This window comes from Epargyreus clarus, unplaced genomic scaffold, assembly GCF_041222505.1.
Source record: "Epargyreus clarus isolate Ecla_fem2 unplaced genomic scaffold, WU_Ecla_fem_2.2 ptg000004l, whole genome shotgun sequence".
Classification (NCBI taxonomy): Eukaryota; Metazoa; Arthropoda; class Insecta; order Lepidoptera; family Hesperiidae; genus Epargyreus; species Epargyreus clarus.
Window position 1 is genome coordinate 14,174,322 of NW_027332212.1, and position 20,828 is coordinate 14,195,149.

At 34.7% G+C, this 20,828-nt stretch overlaps 1 protein-coding gene across 1 annotated transcript; it reads right to left on the reverse strand.

The window, feature by feature from the left end:
• Positions 1-55: 55 nt before the first annotated feature.
• On the reverse strand, positions 56-20,418 carry HPS4 (Hermansky-Pudlak syndrome 4 protein). Its single transcript, XM_073093488.1, has 11 exons — positions 20,195-20,418; positions 15,170-15,299; positions 10,297-10,401; positions 9,665-9,892; positions 7,974-8,068; positions 7,344-7,575; positions 5,642-6,801; positions 4,980-5,172; positions 4,193-4,407; positions 3,467-3,645; positions 56-3,004 (listed from the first exon to the last, which is right to left on the reverse strand). Exons 1-10 carry the CDS (start codon positions 20,200-20,202, stop codon positions 3,477-3,479), a joined length of 2,535 nt encoding a protein of 844 aa, XP_072949589.1. The 5' UTR covers positions 20,203-20,418; the 3' UTR covers positions 56-3,004; positions 3,467-3,476.
• Positions 20,419-20,828: the final 410 nt, after the last annotated feature.

Consider the following 20,828-nt stretch of genomic DNA (forward strand, 5'->3'; position numbering starts at 1 on the left):
ATATATATATATAATTAGTATGTTGGTATCGTATATTAATATATATTTAAAAATATTGAATTTTTGACTTATTTATTGGGGTATATTTATCATTACATAAGTATACAATTAACAAAAATCTCACTATCTGGTTTTATTAAAATTCTTAACAATCTAGCATGTATAATCATATAAATAAACACCATCCACGTGTCGAATTGGCACTCCTAGTATGGCAAGACATTACATACCAGTGGAATGAGAAAACAAATATAAAAAATAATGATTCAACAATAACATTTTCAATACAAAACAAAAATATTGCAATAATGAAAAAATACAATCATTTATAAATAGCTTATTTGCTTTGGACGAGCTTCGGAATGATTAGACTGATTTGTACATAGTTTGCAGCTGCACGCATTATGGAATGTTAGGAGACTAAATGCAACAATAATACTGCGATGTAAATACACAATCATTACATACAACACCTCGGTCGAGCTAGGCACGACAAGTGAAATAAAAGTGAGAATTCAAGGCGTAGCAGATGGGCTTAGAGAAAGAACAGACGTCTGTCTTGTTAAATCCGTACGTTATTACGTTAGATCGCTTCATCAACTTCGTTTCGACTTTTCGACAGTTTAGCATTTTCATATAACATATGTCCACTCTACACCTCAAACTAAGCACCCTTATTGTTCACAAACAACAATATGAAAGTATTTAAATAAATCAAAATATTTATATTATAAGAGGTAATGAATTAATGTTTAATAAAATGATAACTAATACGTAGTCTAAATACAATATTCAACAAAATACAATTCTCATATTTATATGTGCAATACATAAAATATTAAACATTTGAAAATAATATCTGAATGGCAAGATTGAGCAAACTAGCTAATGTCTCTATGTGGCCGAAACTTACAAGCTAATGGCAAGAATGCAGTGAGCAGAGAAGATTTACTGCACACATATAATATAGCAATTTCGTTGGACTAATATCAGTTGGCAGTTCGGCAAAATATTCCAAAATGGATGGAAACTTCGGGCTAGGTTGAGGTTTCTAAGTTTGCCTTCGATAGATCTATATTATGCTATAATTGACCACGTTTGCAAATTTAGTGTAGATTTAAAAAATACGATGTTTTCAGCCTTGAAATCGTAAGAAAGTTTGTTATATAAAACTAATTTTGGCCAAAAATTAAGTTGCACATTTAAAATTTCCAGTTTCATATAGTATCGTCTACTGGTTTGAGATTGAAGGCAATTCTCAAATGGCAAACTAAGAAATCCAACCTAATATAAGCGCATTATTGGCCTTTGAACAGAGATTGGCGCGGCATTCTGTATAGACTAGCTTTGCTATATAATTTGGTTTGGAGAGATACAAGATATGTCGTAAACCTGTAAACTTTACTACGGACTAAGTAGGAAATGGCCAGATTTGTGATCTAATACTAAGAAAGAGGTAATGAAATAATTGTTTTGCTTATGATCTATTGACAAATAATCTTATTGAGAAGCTTTCTTTATGAAATCTTTTCATGTTATTAAATTTGAATTATTTTAGGTCTAAAAAATACGGGAAGCATTTTACTGTTTGCAAATATTGAAGTCCGTTTTCCTATAATTATCAATACGGTCTATTGTCAGTAAACTGGCTAAGTAAGCAGATTTGAATCCAGAGATGTTTTTATACAATACACGACTTCAATAATTTAGCACTAGGTCGCCAAGATGCAATAGTTTTTATAAAAAACGTCCGATGAACTTGAGGTGGAAACAAAATACGATACAAAGGTACTCTTCGTGAAGTGGTAAAGGCCTTAACAGACATGTTACTTTAAGCATCTGCGAACGACGACTCCGCGCTGTAAAACACCTGTTGCGGCATTTGGCGATATAAGAATATCACTTCTCCGATTCTGTTCGAACGCATTTGCAAAGTGAGATGCCAGCAGACTTAAATGGCATATTCGATACCGCATTCGATCGCAGCAAGTCGCCAAAACGAGATACAGTATCGATGCAATTACCTACGCCGAATTGCCGATGCTAAAAATAGCAAGTCTCTTAACGCCGCAATACTTGTCAATAAATCATTATCTTTGGACATACTTACAGTAAACACTACGAGCGTAATTGCCTTTGATAAACTACTACTAGAAAATTCTATTATTTGGTTATAACACACTATTTTTACTAGGAATCGAAAATAGTAATTAGAATGATAAATGTATAGAAGAAATATTAGGGAATAACATAAAAGTTCACTATTTGAGATTTTAAAAAATAGATTAATATCTAAATCTAAAATATCTATTCCGTTTCATAAACTAAGCAAACCAATTCCCTTTGGTTCATAGGACAGCGTCAAGTTTTTGTTTTACGTAAACATAAAAATTATACTTATTATGTAATTTTACGTAAGTTGTGATGTCTTTTAACGTAAAGATTTGCGTATATTACAAACGTTACAGTTTAATCTTAATTCATATATTGATTTGCACAAAAGTATTATTAAGGTGAGACAATTGTGTGAAATAATGTTACGATACCATTTAAAATAATTTACATTTGATTTAATTGAAATTCAAGATAAGAAAATGAAGAATAAAGCAAAAATCTCAATTAGAATGTAGAAACTTCAACGTGTGTACAGCCCCCTGAGCCATATTTGATATCCGTTATCAAAAACTTGTAACATTTTAACATTCATTGTAAAAATGCAATGACGGGATAACATGCGCAAATCTTACGTTCAACGCAACATTTGTACGTTGTGGTAAAAATATGTAATAACAATTTACTTATTTTTGTTGCACACTACAAATAATCAATTATTTCGATATTGATAAGTCGTAAAGTACTTTCAACTCCGATTTACGACAGGTCCTCATAACAATAACAAGAATATTCAACCATTGACTGCCGATTATGTTGCACGACATTGACGATTTCGCATGACGTACGTACAAAGTGGTCGCTGCTCATCCAATGTACCTTCTCAGTATACCTATGAAAAAAAAAGAAAATAATTATAATTGTAACATTATATCTATATGTTGAATGGATACAGTGTAGTCATAAGATATATCATGCAATTATTTGTTTTGGTAGTACATATTTGCAAATGATGCATACAAGGGTAACAAAGCATTTATCTTAGTAGGACCTTTAGAAATACATTTATTAAAATAACGTAACAGCGTAAATACTGCTATTATAAGCTGAGAAACTTATAGTAGTTATTTTTGTCTAATAAAAGCAGTGTTCTGCAATAGCAATGGTCTTTAGATGCTAAACGATAATACGTTCTGCAGTTGGTTTTAGTCTAAACTCTAAACTGATCACAACCTTGGTCATGTCGCAATGGCCGCCGTAGCGGTCAACCGCTGTAGCAACCGCTTCAGGCGGCTGGCCGCTGAAACGAACCGCCTAGGCGGCGAACCGCTAGTGTAACAGCGCTTATTGTCACCTGTGCGCGGCTAGAGCAGCAGCGTGGAGTGGTCGCGGTGCAGGCGGCGGCGGGCGCGCAGCGGCGCGGCGGCGAGCAGGTCGGAGGGCGGCGGCGGGCCGGGCGGCCGCGCGCCGCTCTCCTGGTAGTACACCTCCGCGCCGCCGCACGCCGCGCCCAGCACCACGCTCTCGTCGCTTCTGAGAACACCGGAGTTAACATATGAGTCTTGCATCGTTTGACTAGTGATAAACGAAAATGTTTTCTTTTTCCAATTTAGAATATAGGATTCCTTGTCGTGGGTGGATACCATAAACGCTCACAACTCCTAGCCTAAAATGCCTACTTATTTCGATATTTTCTTACGCTTTGATGGAGTCTGGAATCTTGAGCACTCTAGGATACACAGTCACATATCAGTCGACCAGTTTTATCTACTAATTATAAAATAAATAAAAATAATTTATTTAAATGTTATATATAGGTAAAATTTAATGTTTATACAGTGTGTAAAGTTGTATTTCTTTTTAAAGTTAACGATATAATAAAGCAATATAGCGTATGTCCTATACTAGTTAGATAGAAAATACCAGCTGCCGCCTATCATGGTTATTTTCTGACAACAGTGGACTTACTGATACATAGCAGGCCTCTAAGGAATATATCATATCTAAAAGTCCTAAATTATAACAAGTTACATTACCACATAAAACAAGAATACCCTAAAAGTCCAACATCAAAACTTACCTCAGAATAAACTCCTCCAACTGCGGATCCTCGGCGAACTCGTTGTGTATGAGGCCCATGGCGGCGATGTCGAGCGCGGGCCAGGCGCCGCCGCGGCGCACGGTGCCCCAGTCGGGGTCCAGCGTGAGGTGGCTGTAGTCCGCCGCCTCGCCCGTCGCCAGTGTGGCCGCGCACTGCTGCTCCACGCCGCCGAGCGCGTTTAGCGATGTTTCCCACTTACAACGAATAGAACGTTAAGTATGTATGCAATGGGACTATTAAATGTATTAGGAATGTAGCAAACTTCGAGATTTGATGATTTGAGAAGCAAAGTTTAAAAAAATCTCTGTCCGATTACAAAAAGCAGACCAATTGCCTTTTTCATAGCTAAGGCTACTCTCAATTACTCTAAATGGCAAACAAAAAATCTATAACACTTTTTGTAGTTTAGGATTCCGCAGACAAGACAAGACCTAAGACCGCGGACTAAGAACGGCGGAGGCCCAGGGCGGTAAGTTGAATGGAGGCCCCCAGTCTAAAAAGTTCGCCTGCGATTCCGTGACCTCTTTTTTTTCGCTGACTTATACACATTTCATAGATTGATTGATTCTGACGACCTTTTTTTTTAGCTCTGTTTGATCGGAGGCCCAGGGCGGACCGCCCCTTAAGCCCCCTTAAGCCGCTAATATAGCGTGTAGCTAAGGGCCCCGTATATCTGTATGCCTGCACGCTCTACACGCCATGAAGATACAAATAGTTACTCTTACAGGTCTAAATTTAACTTTAAACGTCTGTTCCCAAAACTCACCAATTGATTAATAATTTCCGCGTCATTAGCAGCATCTGTGTCTAGCAACGCTAACAGCGCCATGTTATGCAGCCCGCTGACGAACAGCGCGCACTTCACCGCGTTCGCCGCGTAGTCGGGCAACGCGTCTATATCGCAGTCTGACTCCGCGTCCGAATCCGAATCGCTGCTCGATTCTTGCCGGGGCTTCGTTCTGAAAGTATCATTGTATTACTAAATTATGATCATACGTATATTGTGGTCGAATACTCCTCTCAGGATCTTTTTTGAAGCCTGTTAAATATAGTTTACTTTCATCCAAAAGGTATATAAACTATTTATAGCAACAAAATAAAGTTATTGTTATTCTTGAACTTGAAATATAATCAGAATCAATTAAAGATAATCAGGTGGTATAAGCATGATAGAGCTTAGTTGATTAGACTACAATGATGCTGCTGTTCCCATATTAATCATTTGGATATAACGAGTATGGTAAGATTTTAATTAATTCGTGATCAATTTCAGTAAAAATTTCGTACCATTTTGAGATTTCTGTCCATTTACTCCTAAATAGCTTATTTAACGGTTTTGGGTTTTTTTTTGGTTTTAGTACAAGATTCGGTCCCATATACCACTACATTAGTCACAACCACTCTCTAATATTATTTATAAACACTCACCTTTCAGAAAACGTGACTTGTCTCTCTGTAGCCGGCGTGAGAAACTCCCTTATCTCTAGCGGCGTCATAACTCTACTGCTGTACCCGCTCGACTTATCCGAGAACGCTAGATGACTCAACTTCTCCATCAGCGGAGTCAACTGTACACCTGTCAGCCTCTTCTTAAAGCCTACGGATTCTGAGTCAGACCCGAATTGTGAATCTGTACTCTCAGATAGCGATTTTAAAGGTAACGATAAAGATTTACGCCTGGATTGGTCTGTGTTTATTGTCTTAGTGGAATCTTTTGCTATTTTCTTCGGCGTCCGTTGTGGTGACTTCGCCATTTCTGAATCGAAGTCCTCAAACTTATTCAACTCGCACAACTTCAAATTAAAATTAAACATATTGTCTTCCTTTGAATCTTTCTTTATACCAGAGTAATACTGTTCGAGATACTGATTGAAAAGCGATTCAGAGATGGCGACACCGTCGTTTCTGAACACTGGAAATAATGGGTCGTTTATGGTCAACGTTGTTGTCTTTTGTTCCGGCGATGGCGTTGCATCTTCGTCTAATTTGGACCGTCGGAGTTTAAGCTTCGAGGACGCTCTCGATGAGATCTTTCTGAACGTCTCCTGCAAATCTGTAACACTCGCTAGCTTACGCAAAGGTTCCGGTTTGTTTACAAAGTGTTCTGCTAAGCAGTTACCGTCCAAAAGGTGTTTGTTGTCCCGTTTTTCGTGATCGGCATTCACAGTACCATTAGTATTCTCTATATTTTTCAGCACATCTGGTTCTGGTTCCGTTTTCTCTTCTTGATTATCAGGATTTTGGCAAATAGAGAGCATGTTGCCGTGTAGCCGCTTGTACTCTATCATCGGGGTGGAGCAGACACTTGTTTGGCCCGTGAAGACTTTCTCGTTTTCTTTCGAATCTTCTTCATCGAGTGACTTCTGTGTTTTGAAGCTTAGGGATAGTTTATTAGGCCTCGGTCTGGGCTTGTTCGTAAAGGGGACTACATCGGGCATGCTGGGTTTCTTTTCTCCAGTGGACTCCTTATTCGGTGGGGATATCATCGTGTGATCTTCTTCGGGAACGGCGGTGAATAGCAGCGACTTGTCCCTCTTCATACCGGACTGTGGGAGGTCGCGCGCTTTTTCTCTTTCCGCTTCTTGCATCTGAAATTGGCATAGTGTGACAAAAAATATATATAAATCGGAAATTCGTATACAAGGATAAAATGACAAACAAAATTATATACTCGTAAGTACACATAATGAAAGATATTATGTTTCTTAAACAAAAACAAACAAAACATTGTTTCTATATTATAATGCTACATGTAAATGGAACATTTGCAATATATGTTACACAGCTTACCACAATTTATAAATAAGTTTGTAAGAGTTATAATAGTATATATATTTATGAAGGTGGTAGAACCATTTGCGATTCGACTCCGGCAGCACCACCGCCACACCTATTTCTGTCCCATAACAGCAGTGTTAAGGCCTGCTGTGTTCTGGTTTGAAGGGTGTGGTAAGGGAGACATACTTTTCCGAGGCGTTCCAGCTTAGTCCTCAGGGGTAGCGGCGCATTCCATATGTCCATGTGCGGCAGTAGCCACTTACCATCAGGTGGTCTGCGTACTCGTCTGCTACTCCTATAATATAAAAAAAGTCATTTAAACAGTAATTAGGTTAAAAACAGCAATACCAACCTTCTTAAACTTAGCGATCATTTCCTCCCCGTTCCTGTTAAACTCCTGCAGCTTCTCCGACTGCCGCTTCAGTTGGTTGTAGGTCTTCTTACCGACGTACACTACCAACAGTTGCGCGCCGAGGGGCAGCGGCGTGTCGGTGTGCAGGGTCTCCGCGGGGGACTTTATCCGGTAGGGGTCCACTACCGTCAGGTATGAGGTCAGACTTGGAGTCAGTTGGGTTGCGATTATTCTGTTCATATAAGAATGGTTTAGAGTCCGAACTATAAACGCATTTTTATCATACTAAAAACCTGCTTGTTCTATAGTGGATGGTAAAAATCCGAACCAGTATGAATGGTATGTCTATACTAATCTATTATACATACAACCAATCTTACTAAATAATGGCGCTAAATTACTTAGACTAAATTTACAATTAAACAAATTTTACAGAGAATGACAAAAAATTAAAGCATAAAATAAAAAAAATAAAAAACACTGTTAACATATAAAAAATGCATTAATTAATTTATACATTGATAAAATAATTAAATAAGACTACTATGATGAAAAAGAATACTAGAATATTAAATGACTAAATACAATACGTTATTTATAACATTTCTAATAATTATGCCTAAAACTTACTTGTTATTATATAAGACCACGCCGCCTAACACTCCCTTATTTTTGCGACAATGCTCCAAAATTTGCATTGACTCCATGTATATTGATGTGGCACTCTGCAATATGGAATTGAGAGTTAGTCGATGATTTAAAATTAGCATACAATTTATACATTATCGTAAAACAGACGACATGAGAAACTTAAATTGTCGATCCGCGTTATAGAGCGATTATAATTAGGTATATTATGATCTAACACGCAGAGAGATCCGGGTTCAAATCCCAGTTAGGTTAGGTTCGAAGACATCAAAATAATTAATTTATGTATTGAGAGAGAGAGAGAGAGAGAGAGAGAAATAGATTTATATATTGAGTCACACCAGCCCAATTTGAACACTGCATTTTGATATTTCATTGAATAAAAATTCAACAGATTAGGTTCATTCAGAGTTCATGTTACTTCAACTTTTATATCTAACATTTTGCTGTACAAATTTTCGTTAAGCCAAACACAATTCTGCTAGTCATTAAATACACAAATTTATATGAACATTTCCAAACTAAACATGTTTCTCCCTCAACCCAACAGGGAATTGAACGCGGTTCCCGCTCACATTAGCCTAATTAGTTGCGTCGGTAATCCAGCCAATAAATTGTAATGAAGGGATGTCTCGTTGATATGCACACTAATTAATTGATTGATGATCAACAAGGGACGTGACGTCTATTGTTTTGTTGATCAACAAGTCTGTTAGTTTGTTGGGACTATTTTTAAACTTTTAGTATACATTTTGTCCGCGCAATCGCAAGTGTTTTCGTAGGTCTGTAGGAAGCCACTAAAGGGTTGAATCCGATTAGAAGTATGTATTTGTCATTTGTTTTATGGGTATGTATATTTTTATATCGAAGAGGGGATTTCTAAAATCGAATGAATACCTAATTAATCTATAAGTATAAATGAATGAGTCTAAGTAGAGATATAGTAATGAATGGCTATTATTACAGATTGCCTTGCAATTATTTAGTTTCAGCATTTTATTAAGAAAGCCTCAAAATAAAAACCATAATAATATCAACGAAAACAATTGCAACAAACCTAAATAACAAACTCTCGACTCCTACCTGCCTTACCTATATTTGATTTAGTTTACGATAAGATACACAGTGTAAATAAACACTTACAGTTATCATAAGTAAAACCGACAAGTTAAACACATTTTGATTGCAAACATTAACACATTTGAGAGATAACGACTCCGTAAATAAATAATTATTACACATAATGGACATCTCGGATGTGTCTGCCATATTTCAATAATTTATTAATATACGCTTGGCGCCAAAGGAATTACGATTTGTAAATATAAAGTACATTTGCATATTTTGATAGGAAATTGGAAATGAAAGTTACTTAAGCCACGAATGAATATATTCATGATGCCATGTCAGTCATATGCAGGGTCGATCCGGCTCGCAGGACCAAAATTTGCCTCGTAGGATGCCAACAAACTTATTAGTTATTATCCTCCAATGTATTATTTTTCTTCATGTCCAATTAAAATAAATAGCTATATCCAAATAAATATGTTAGAATTTTGTCGATCTGGCTTGCAGGACCTAATTTCTCCTCCTAATTTTTCAACATTGTTCGGTAACTTGTAACCGTCGCAATTCACACTTCTTCTTTGAGATTTATAACAAACTCCCCTTACCTTAGGAAGATTTAACATTGGAACCCGTTGGAATATATGACACCCGTACTGCAACACTGGGAGGTAGGTCTCGAATATTTGGTAAAGCTTCTCTGCTAGACGTCGCTGGTCTTCCATGCTAGCCGCTAAGGACTGTAGGTCTCCGTGGTACACCCTGATCATCGATGTCAGGAGGTTAGCGCGATTCTTTAGCACCCAGTCCGGTATGTTTCTGTCGCTGCCTATGGCCTGGGAATAATTGCATTATTTTGATAGTAGTTAGAAAAACTAAGTTATTATTATAATTTCGAAGGCAGCAAAGAAAAAACGGTTTTCTACAAATTCAGTACTTGTAGATTGATGTATTTCTATATAATCTATTTATTTTATCTTTGGATATATTTAAAAAATATTATGCGGATACAATAAATACAAAATATTTATTGCAAATGGATTAAATTTGATAGCTGTTATTGATATTTTAGTAAATGGTATTTTCAAGTATTCAAAATTACAATACATTCAGAAACTTTTAGATCACTTGTCTTTAAATCGACATACCGATAACACAAAGTAAGAATTAATTAATAATATTATTATCGTAGGAAAAAATGTATATGACTAATAATAATAAGGTGCTACGTTTCTCTCACCAGCACATATCTCCCGTACTCCCGTATGATGAACTTCCCGCTTTGCAGAGTGATGGCAACGGGCTGGGATATCAGTGATTTGATGCAGTGTGCTGTTCCTACCACCTGGAAGAAAACTATCGGTTAGCTTTTACGCTACTAAGACTGCTAAGGCTATATTTTTTCTGTTCTAGTTGTTTAAGGGACTTATATGATTTCTTTCATTAATCTTTAAGATTCTGCTGAAAGATAGTAAGACTCTCGTAAACACAGAGGTTTTGCTATAGTCATTGACTTATCATCACGAGGTATTACGAACAAAAAAATAATATAAAAGACCATAGAATTAAAAAGGGAAAGACCGTATAAGTATATACCGTATTAGTTTTCATGTGGAATGGGGAAGTATTTATTTCTGGACCCTTCCCCTTAGCATAGGCAAGATAAAAATAAGCTTTAGAAGGTTATTTTTTTTGCCAACGCACTTGTGTATTTTGTATGTATTTTTTAAACATTTTTTCTTCAAAAGTAGCACAATTTACGGATTTTATGGCTAACTAGCTGTGCCCCGCGGTTTCACCGACGTTAAAAAGAAAACCGTGGGGCACAGCTACTTTTAAAATATAAGTAGCCTAAGTTACTCCTTATTACATCAGCTACCTGCCAATAAAAGTCCCGTCAAAATCGGTCCAGCCATTTCAGAGATTAGCCAGGACAAACAGACCGACAGACAGACAAAAATTGTAAAAAATGTTATTTTGGTGTATGTACCATATGTATATTCATATGCATGTAGTAAAAAGAGGTTATTACAATATTAAAAACAGACACTCCAATTTTATTTATATCTATAGATTATAGATTTATCCCTTTGCGACAATCTTGACATACGACACGAGTTAGCGTTTCCCACATTAATCTTAATGCTAAGCTTGTTGACTCGAAGCCGGCTTCTGTTCAAGGTTAATCTCGTCAGCCAGCGGTCAAGGACTGGCAGAAATCTGATCTGCTTACATGTATCAAATTGCATTATAGGCAATGTTGTGATGTAGCTAGTCGTAACTTATACATTGTATACAGTTACGTCAGAATAAAACTATGTGTTGATAATTTAAAATAATATGTATCTTCTAAACGCCTGTTTGAATGTCACTGAATCGATTTCTTTTACACAATATAACTAGTTTTATATTAACTTGATTACGAGTATTTTGTTTTGCATCTAACTATTTTAAATTTATTTAAAAATCACTAGTCATTTAAAACATATATGTTTTATATATTGCCGGTTATTATCGACTCATGTAAGAACAGCGTTGTAAATAAAGACTGACATGGGCCTAGCTATACCAGTGTATAAGAAATGAGAAAAAACAGTAGGAAATAGGTACAATAACTATTTTTTTTAGATGAGTGATGAGACCATTTATTTTCGCTGACGTGGCATTTTTTTTTATAATATAGGTGTAGCAGACGAGCATGCAGTCTACCTGATGGTAAGTGGCTACTGCCGCCCATGGACATCTGAAATCAACCCCAGATAGAATTATATTCCTACCTAGGTCGGCCACAGATGCCCCGCTACCTCTGAGGACTAAGCTGGAACGCCTCGGAAAAGTCTGTCTCCCTTACCACACCCGGAACACAGCAGCGCCTAACACTGCTGTTATTAGGTAGAAATAGGTGTGGCGTTGGTGCCGCCGGAGTCGAACCACAAAAGGTTCTACCACCTTTGAATCGATCAAGAATAGAGATGGGCAAAGAACCCGGTTTAAACCCTGTGCAGGGTTTAACCCCAATAAATACCCGTTTATTTCCTCCCACTGGGTATTTATTTGGGTGTTTATAAAATGAGTTAATAAAATCTACACAAAGCTTTTAAAATAGTTCAAATGTTTATTTAATAGATATACTATAGGTTTTTACTGTATTTCTAATGTTTTTTACATTTTTAAATATTACATTTTTAGGGGTTCATCTATTTTTATTATCTTTTTAATTATTATTTGTTTGACGAAACAAATAGCGCACAACTAAAACAAATAAATAGTATACGACTATTGCACAGGTGGTGTGGGAATATGGGCATATAATGTAAAATGTAAGTCTTACGTAATATCTTAATAATTATAGCTTTAAGAAAAAAAATATAAACATTATTTTATAGAAAATTTTAAGTGCTTACGTAAGTGGTACTTTTCGATAAAATTTACCGTTTTCGAGAAAAATCCAGAACCCCGAAAATTTTGACGTTTGACCCCAAATAAGTGCCGACACACACATCGATGAGGACTTTTGGAACTTTACTTGTGATGGTAAACCCAAGGTGTCTACGGAAATTTAGCTTTATGTTATTTGATTACTATTTTTATGTCTAAATTGACCGGACTATAAAAACTCCTCTATCAAAATGTTTCAATGTTATTTTCTGTAAATTAAGTAGAAAAAAGTTAAAAAAAAGTCTTCCCAAAGTTTAATCTATTATTGTTATTATCTTTGTTATTTTTGGTTTAACGACAAAAAGTTATAGAACTAAAATTATAGGTAAATCAATTTGAAACCATAATTGTTCTTACTAAATTTCTGTGCGACAAATAGTTTGCCTAGTAGAGCGTAAAAACGCTTTGTGCCCCTTTTTTCAAGATGGCGGCCGAGGGACAACATTTGATACTCCACAAATTAGGACTGTACACTAAGCCCTTTACACTAATCATTGACATCCATAAAATAAAATTGGGTCTTCGAAAATTGCAACCCAAATGTAACACATCCGAATGGACTATAACAGCGTAGTTAAATGAAATATGTGCTTTTAGAGTGCATATTTAGTGAATTGTTTACAATATTATTTTAAAAATGATATTACACGAAGAAAATAAAAATATGAATGACAATAGTTTACACCCGCTGTTTGGGTGTTTATTTGGGTTTAAACCCTATTTCACCCAAAATACCCGGTTTAAACCCGTATCCACCCATTGGGTTTAAACCCTCTGCCCATCTCTAATCAAGAATCATGAATCATGAGGGGTCATTGAGTTTCCTTATCAAGCACACCGATCGTACACAAACGTTTTGTTAAAGTATGATAAGCTATTATAAGGGCCGAAAAATTTTATATAACTTTAGAATTATCTATAAATTGTATTCCTAAGCTAGTAGGTAAGGAAATTTGTACCTACTGTTTTAATATTAAGTCTACGATAAGTATATGTTTCATTTAAAAACATATTAAAGCTACATGATTGTAAAGTTTATACAATCTCATTTGGCAAAAGTGGACTATAATATTAATTCTTCCTCCTAAAAGAAAACACGCGCCTATCATTGGGAATCCATTTAGGGATTTCATTAAAAAAATTAAATTTTTAATCAGTAGGTACAGGATTTTTGTACATAAATATTTTTTAAAGCGGAAAGAGATTACATTTTGACGCTTGAGGTTCGAATGCAGTGATATTCTAATGTCTAAACATACAACTTTATGAATACAAGTTTCTGTTTATAGCTAAATTCGAATAAATTAAAACCAAAAGAAAACATCTACTTAAAAATGTGCATATTTTACTGCACTAGCCGTCGATAACCATAGACGTAGTAACTATATAGACTCACTAAACAGGTCTTCTTCATTCACGGCAAAGGCATGCTTATCCGAGTGAATTAGAAAGGAGCTCTTTCAAATCGCGATAAATGTATTAACAGTGACTAGCGAATTTAATAAAAAATATGACCAATTTAGCCTGCAACTTCAATCATACGATTTTCTCCAGCGCCTATTTTACCCTAACTCATCTTACAAAACCTGTTTGGAGTCTATTCCTTTCGTTTTTATTGACAGTAGATAGTTACAAAACTGTAATGGATGAACTGGCCCCTACAAGTTTCCTAATAGCTTTCCACATTGTTGATCAACTTGCTGGAATGTGTGGGGTCATGCTAAACCACTAAAGGTTAGAAACTCTGTTCATTTTACGTCGTAAATTTTAGATCTATCAAAATGTATCAACATATTCGAATTTTAGCTTTAGCATGATGTTGATGTTTTTTTTATTCCATAGGTTCCGGTTCGAATCCCAAGCACGCCTATGATTTTTTTTAATTATGTACGTCTTAAAAAATATTTTTTTGTTCATTAAATCATATTATTTAGGATATGCCAGAAATGTTTTATAACACCCTCGAGATTATGTGAAATCTATTACTCCATATGTGGCTTTAAGGCAGACTTAGCTTAGCAATAGCCTTAACTTTTCTCATTTTAGGGAGATCTGTGCCCAATAAAATAGGGTTCTTGATTTTTGAAGGTGATAGAATCCTTCGTGGTTTGACTCCAGTGGCACCACCGCCACACCTATTTCTGCCTCATAACAGTAGTATTAAATGCTGCTGTATTCTGGTTTAAAGGATGTGGTAAGGGAGACATACTTTTCTGAGGCATTCCAGCTTAGTCCTCAGGAGTAGTGGCACATCTGTGGCCAACCTCAGGTAGGAATATCAAATCCTATCTGGGGTTAATTACAGATGTCCATAGGCGCCAGTAGCCACTTACCATCAGGTGGACTGCATGCTCACCTCCTACTAACATAATATAAATAAAAATTCACAAAAAGCAGAGCACTGTATTTTGAATAGAGAGGTACAAGATGAAAGCTATTTCTAGAGTGAAGTTCTGTTTATTTGGAAGAGTGTGGATGTCCGGTGACTTTCATATTAGGTGACCATCTTAATCGTGTATCAATGGTAGCCTGAGTAGCAATGCATGTTTGATCAAATGTAGAATTTTTTTTTATATAGAATTGGTCACATATTCGTGGGTGGTAATGACCACTGACCATCAGGTGGACTACATGCTCATCTGCTACTCTTATATTATAAAAAAAAATTAACTAACCTGCCCAGCAAGAGCGTGCCTCTGTGTATCGGAGACCCATCCAGGATGGAAGTAGAGCACCGCATCAGCTGGATCATCCTCTTCTGACACACAGCATAGTGTGTCGTACACAAACACTATCATCATTTCCCTGAAAGAACAGAATTATATTAAGACATAATATATGATACTAGTTTTTGCCCGCGGCTTCGCCTGCGTTTAAAAGAAAATAATATAACATACTAACATACATAAAACTGAAAATTCATACCTCCAACTTTGCTAAAGATCATCACTTGAACAAATGCATAGTTTACGATTCAATCCTTACTAATCAATTAAAATTTCATTAAAATCGGTTTAGTGATTTGGGCATAAAGAAGAGACAACCAGACAGACAGACAGACAGAGTTACTTTTGGATTTATAATATTAGTAAGGATTAATACAATAAGTCGCTTTCGAATGGTGGAAGGACAAGTACAGTGTGACCGGGGAGGCACCACCACACTTATTTGTAGCTTCTTAGTGTGAAGCAGTTCTTATGTTTGCATTTTTTATGGTGCATAACTGTTTGACTTCTATAATGAACATGTTAACCTGTACGAGTGGCAATGCACCTGTAATTCTTGGTACTTGTGACAGATAGAGCTGCTGTTCTATATAAAGTTTGTTACAGATGTCTATACACAATAGTGACCATTACCAGTTAATTATACAACAGGTAAAGGATCTGCATAGATAGGGCTGTTACCAAAATTACCAAAAAGGCTGTATGTCTATTTTCTATTTTTAAATCAGTTTTTTAATATTAATTAAGGAGTAACTTATATACCACATAACGGCTAGATGTCTCAAGTTCATTTATAAAATATTTGTGTACTCCTGAACTAGAGAAGTTTGAACCAATTCCCACTCCAGGGAGAATTTACATTAAAAATACTTACACCTTAATAGGAAATTGGTATCAACAAACACAATGTTTTGAAATTTTGACAATAATAATAAATTTCATTTGATTGATACTAACTCGTTTAGTATGAATTTTTATTTGACAGGGGATAATTACTATCTACCTAGATTTTATAAAAGACGGATAGCTGTTGTGCTAGAATTTTATTTTGACATTTCTGCCAAAAACTTGGCAACCAAACCTGCTTCTATTGAGCAGAATAATAATTTAAAATTATTGACATCCAATAATTTAAATTTGACATTGGAAAATTTAAATTAAATGATAGGACAACAGAGTGCACCTCTGGCAAATTATTTAATTTACAACCATTGTCAAATAGTAATTCATTTAATAACATTGACATATCAATAAATAATTATGTAAGTAATTCATATGAATATAATAATAATAAGCAAATTAAGAGACATATTTCAAATAAATGTCTTCATATGGGTAAACTTAGTAATAATAAAACTAGCAATAAAAAGTTTTCATCTCTAAAAATATTGCACCAGAATATCCAGGGTTTTTCAAGTAAGGAGCTGGAACTGGAGTTATTTTTAGAGAGTAACAATTATGATATAATTTGTTTAACAGAGCACTGGTTAAAACAAGGTGAAACACAAATAAACTATATAAATCACTTTATTGCTAGTTCGTTCAGCCGTGAGTCAGCTATCCATGGTGGCTCATTAATAATAACTCGTAAAGGTTTAAAATCAAGAGAACGCTTGGATATAGTGGGGCTCTCGGTTGAACGTGTTATTGAATTATCATGTGTCGAGCTGGATAGCCTTATTGTGGTTAGCGTGTATAGGCCCCCTAACATAGAAACATTTTCTAGATTTGAAGGTGTAATGGAAAATGTTTTGGATATTATTTGCAAATGTAAGAAATATGTTGTTGTTTGTGGTGATTTTAATGTGAATATTTTAGAAAACACCACATTGAAAGTAAAATTACTTTCCTTATTTAGATCATATAACTTAGAATATAGTTTTTTTGAGCCAACCAGGGTGACTTCATCCTCTGCTACTTGCATTGATAACATTTTCTGTAACTACTCTGTAGTTGAAAAATCTATAATAAATCATATTAAATCTGATCACAAGGGGCAGTCTGTCCATATCCAATACAACATATCCAAGGAAGGGAACATAAAGTTTCTTCATAGACCAATTACAAGTCACCGTTTATTAAAATATAATAAAGTGCTACTAAATAAGTTGTCAGTTCTGAACCATAGCACTTGTGTTAATAATTTATATTCTGCATTTTTCTCCACAGTGCACACAGAGTTTAAAAAAATATTTTCTGAAGTTAGGTATGAAAAGAGTACTAGACTTAGTTTTTGTGAATGGGCTACTAAAGGTATTCGTCTAAGTAGAAGTAAACTTTTCGAGCTTTATAGTGAAAGAGAGAATAACTGTAGCCCTCACTTCAATGAATATGTTCGTAAATATTCTAAAATATTTAAATCAGTTTGTATGACAGCTAAATCTAAGTTCATACATAATAAAATAAAAAATGCTGATAATAAAATTAAAACAATTTGGAAAATAATTAATGCCGAAACACGAACTTGTAGATTAAGTATCAGTAAAGTATCTCTTACTACTGAACGTGGTCAGATTACCTCAGATAAAGAAATTGCACAAGAATTTGAAACTTTTTTCTCGAATATACCATTTAATACTACTAAATTTTTAAAATCATCCCCAATTAAAGCAGTGACCATCCTTAAAGAGAATTTAAGTCAGTGTCACATTAAATTTAAATTTAGACATATTTTAATTAATGACATATTAAAAGCTTTTAAAGAATTAACTGTTAAAAATACAGAGGACATTTGGGGAATGTCAGTAAAAGTTTGTACATCAATCATTAAAACTTTAGCTCCCTACTTAGTCACTATTTTTAATATGTGTGTTGATCAGGGCTGTTTCCCTGATTTAATGAAACATAGCAAAATAATTCCATTGTTTAAGGCAGGTGATACTAAAGATCCCAACAATTATAGACCCATCTCAGTACTGCCTGTTCTAAGTAAAATTTTTGAAAAGATCCTCTTACACCAAATGTTGCTTCATTTTAAACTAAATAATCTTTTACATCAAAAGCAATTTGGCTTTACTAAAGGCCGTTCTACCACAGATGCTGGTGTTCAATTGCTGCGACATATTTTTGATTGTTGGGAACAAGCACATGATGCTATAGGTATTTTTTGTGACTTGTCTAAAGCTTTTGATTGTGTTGATCATAAAACCTTATTGTTAAAATTACATTATTATGGTATTCAGGGAAATTCTCTAAAGTTGATAAATTCTTATTTAAACAATAGAGTCCAACGAGTGCAAGTAAATGGAGCATTATCAGCAGGTTCTAATATTAAAATAGGTGTACCTCAGGGCTCCATCCTAGGTCCGTTTCTATTTTTAGTTTATATAAATGATTTGCCAAATGTAGTAAAGGATTTATCTGAGGTTGTTTTGTTTGCTGATGACACTTCCTTGGTGTTTAGAGTAAAACGACAATCACAGGATATGAACGATATTAATGAAACTCTTTGTTGGATTCAGAACTGGTTTGATGCAAACAACCTACTCTTAAATTCTAATAAAACTAAATGTATTAAATTTATGCTACCAAATGTAAGGAGTACGGGGATGAATGTCGCTCTAAATGGTGAGACTTTGCAATTCGTCAATGAAACTGTTTTCTTGGGGATTACCATTGATTCTAAACTCCAGTGGGGTCCCCACATCTCTGCTTTGTCCAGCAGACTTAGTACTGCAGCTTTTGCAGTCAGAAGAATTAGACAGTTAACAGACATACCCACTGCCAGACTTGTCTATTTCAGTTACTTTCACAGCATTATGTCTTATGGCATTCTACTGTGGGGCAGTGCTGCTGACATAGACTCTATATTTACTATTCAAAAAAGAGCAATAAGGTCAATATATAGTCTGCGGCGTGGTGAGTCCCTAAGAGAACTGTTTCCCACTATTAATATATTGACGGTGCATAGTCAATACATTTATGAAAATATTATGTATGTAAGAAAACACACTGATATGTTTGAAAAAAATAGTAACCACCATAACTTTAATACCAGAAATAGAAATAAATTAGCAATTCCTAAACATAGATTATGTAAGGTGGCTAGATCTTTCGTGGGCAACTGTATTCGCTACTACAATAAAATACCCGACCACATTTTGAATCTCACAGAAAAAAAGTTTAAACATGTCGTTAAACTAACGCTATGTAAAAAAGCGTACTATAAAGTAAGTGATTATTTGACTGACAAAACGGTGTGGTCTGAATTAGCTCCAGCTCCACATGTACCATTACGTTAAGTTAACATTGTCAAAAACATTTTTTTTAAAAAGATGTGTGTTATGGAGTTTCTTTCGCCGCTTCTTCTCCATAACGAAACACCTTGTGAAGTGGTGGTAGTTGCTTTGACTTTCAAAAAGTGATCTGTAAAGAACCTATTTTGAATAAAAATTTTTGATTTGATTTGATTTGATTTGACAAGTTGGAGGAACTGTATAAATATTGTGCAGGTTCATTATTATGAATTAATTATTATCTTTTTTTAATATTTTAACATATTAATGTTATATCAAAAAACATTTATTGGGAAAAATATATCAATTCAATACAGCGTTTTTGATGTGTGAATAAATTAATATTTTAATACTTCATTATACATTAGCGAGTTGCGATTAAGTGTTTACGTTCTAGTGATAAAATTACATTACTACCATTTAAATTTAATTATTTATTATAGCTATTTTAATAACTATTTCATGCAATCACTGTAAAAATGGTATCAATAATTATGGCGAGCAGATAATTTGCTTCATCAGCAATCGATAAATTTATATAATTATAAAGTAAACAATATTAAATTAGTGGGATATACGAAAACACGTAACTTATTTTGGGAAATAGACAATTTTAGGAATATTTAGTTTCCAATAAGAATGATGAAACAGTCATGGTTGCGTTGCTCTTCAAATTATATAAAAACTAATCCACCGTGTCTAGATTTCATTCTATTAAGCTTACATCCTATCCACTTACTTGGCCATTTTGAGATATCCTTACAGTTCACTTCACTTAATCTTCAAATAATTCATAACATATCACGAAATTGGTTGAGGTATTCTATTTAAAAATCGATCAAAATGCGCGCATTATTTCAATATTATTACAAATAATCATCTAAACGACCTCCTTTCGGCAAGTACTATCGCACTAATCGCACACAACCACAGATTTTCACTAAATGACAAGCGACCTGACAACACCGGCGTTGCGACGCAACACTAGGGATATCCGATAATTTCAACGTAATAATTGATTTATCGAAAAGTGTTCGATTGTTGCAAACCAATATATTACTTTCAATCCTATCTGAATGCTAACGCCTCAGACAAGTATATCTCCCCTACTTCACCCTACAAAGTGGAACACAGTAGCGCATAACACTGCTGTTTTTAGGCAAAAATAATAATTTGCAGACTTTCATTTACATTCATATCTCATTTGTTTATGATATCTATGTAATTACTCATCATTTTCAACATTTTTTTTAATTTAGATAATATTTATATACATACTATACGGTATAATATCATTATAATATAAATAATATATTAATATGATAAATTATAATATAACCCAAAAAAATCGATGTTGAAAATATCGATGTTTA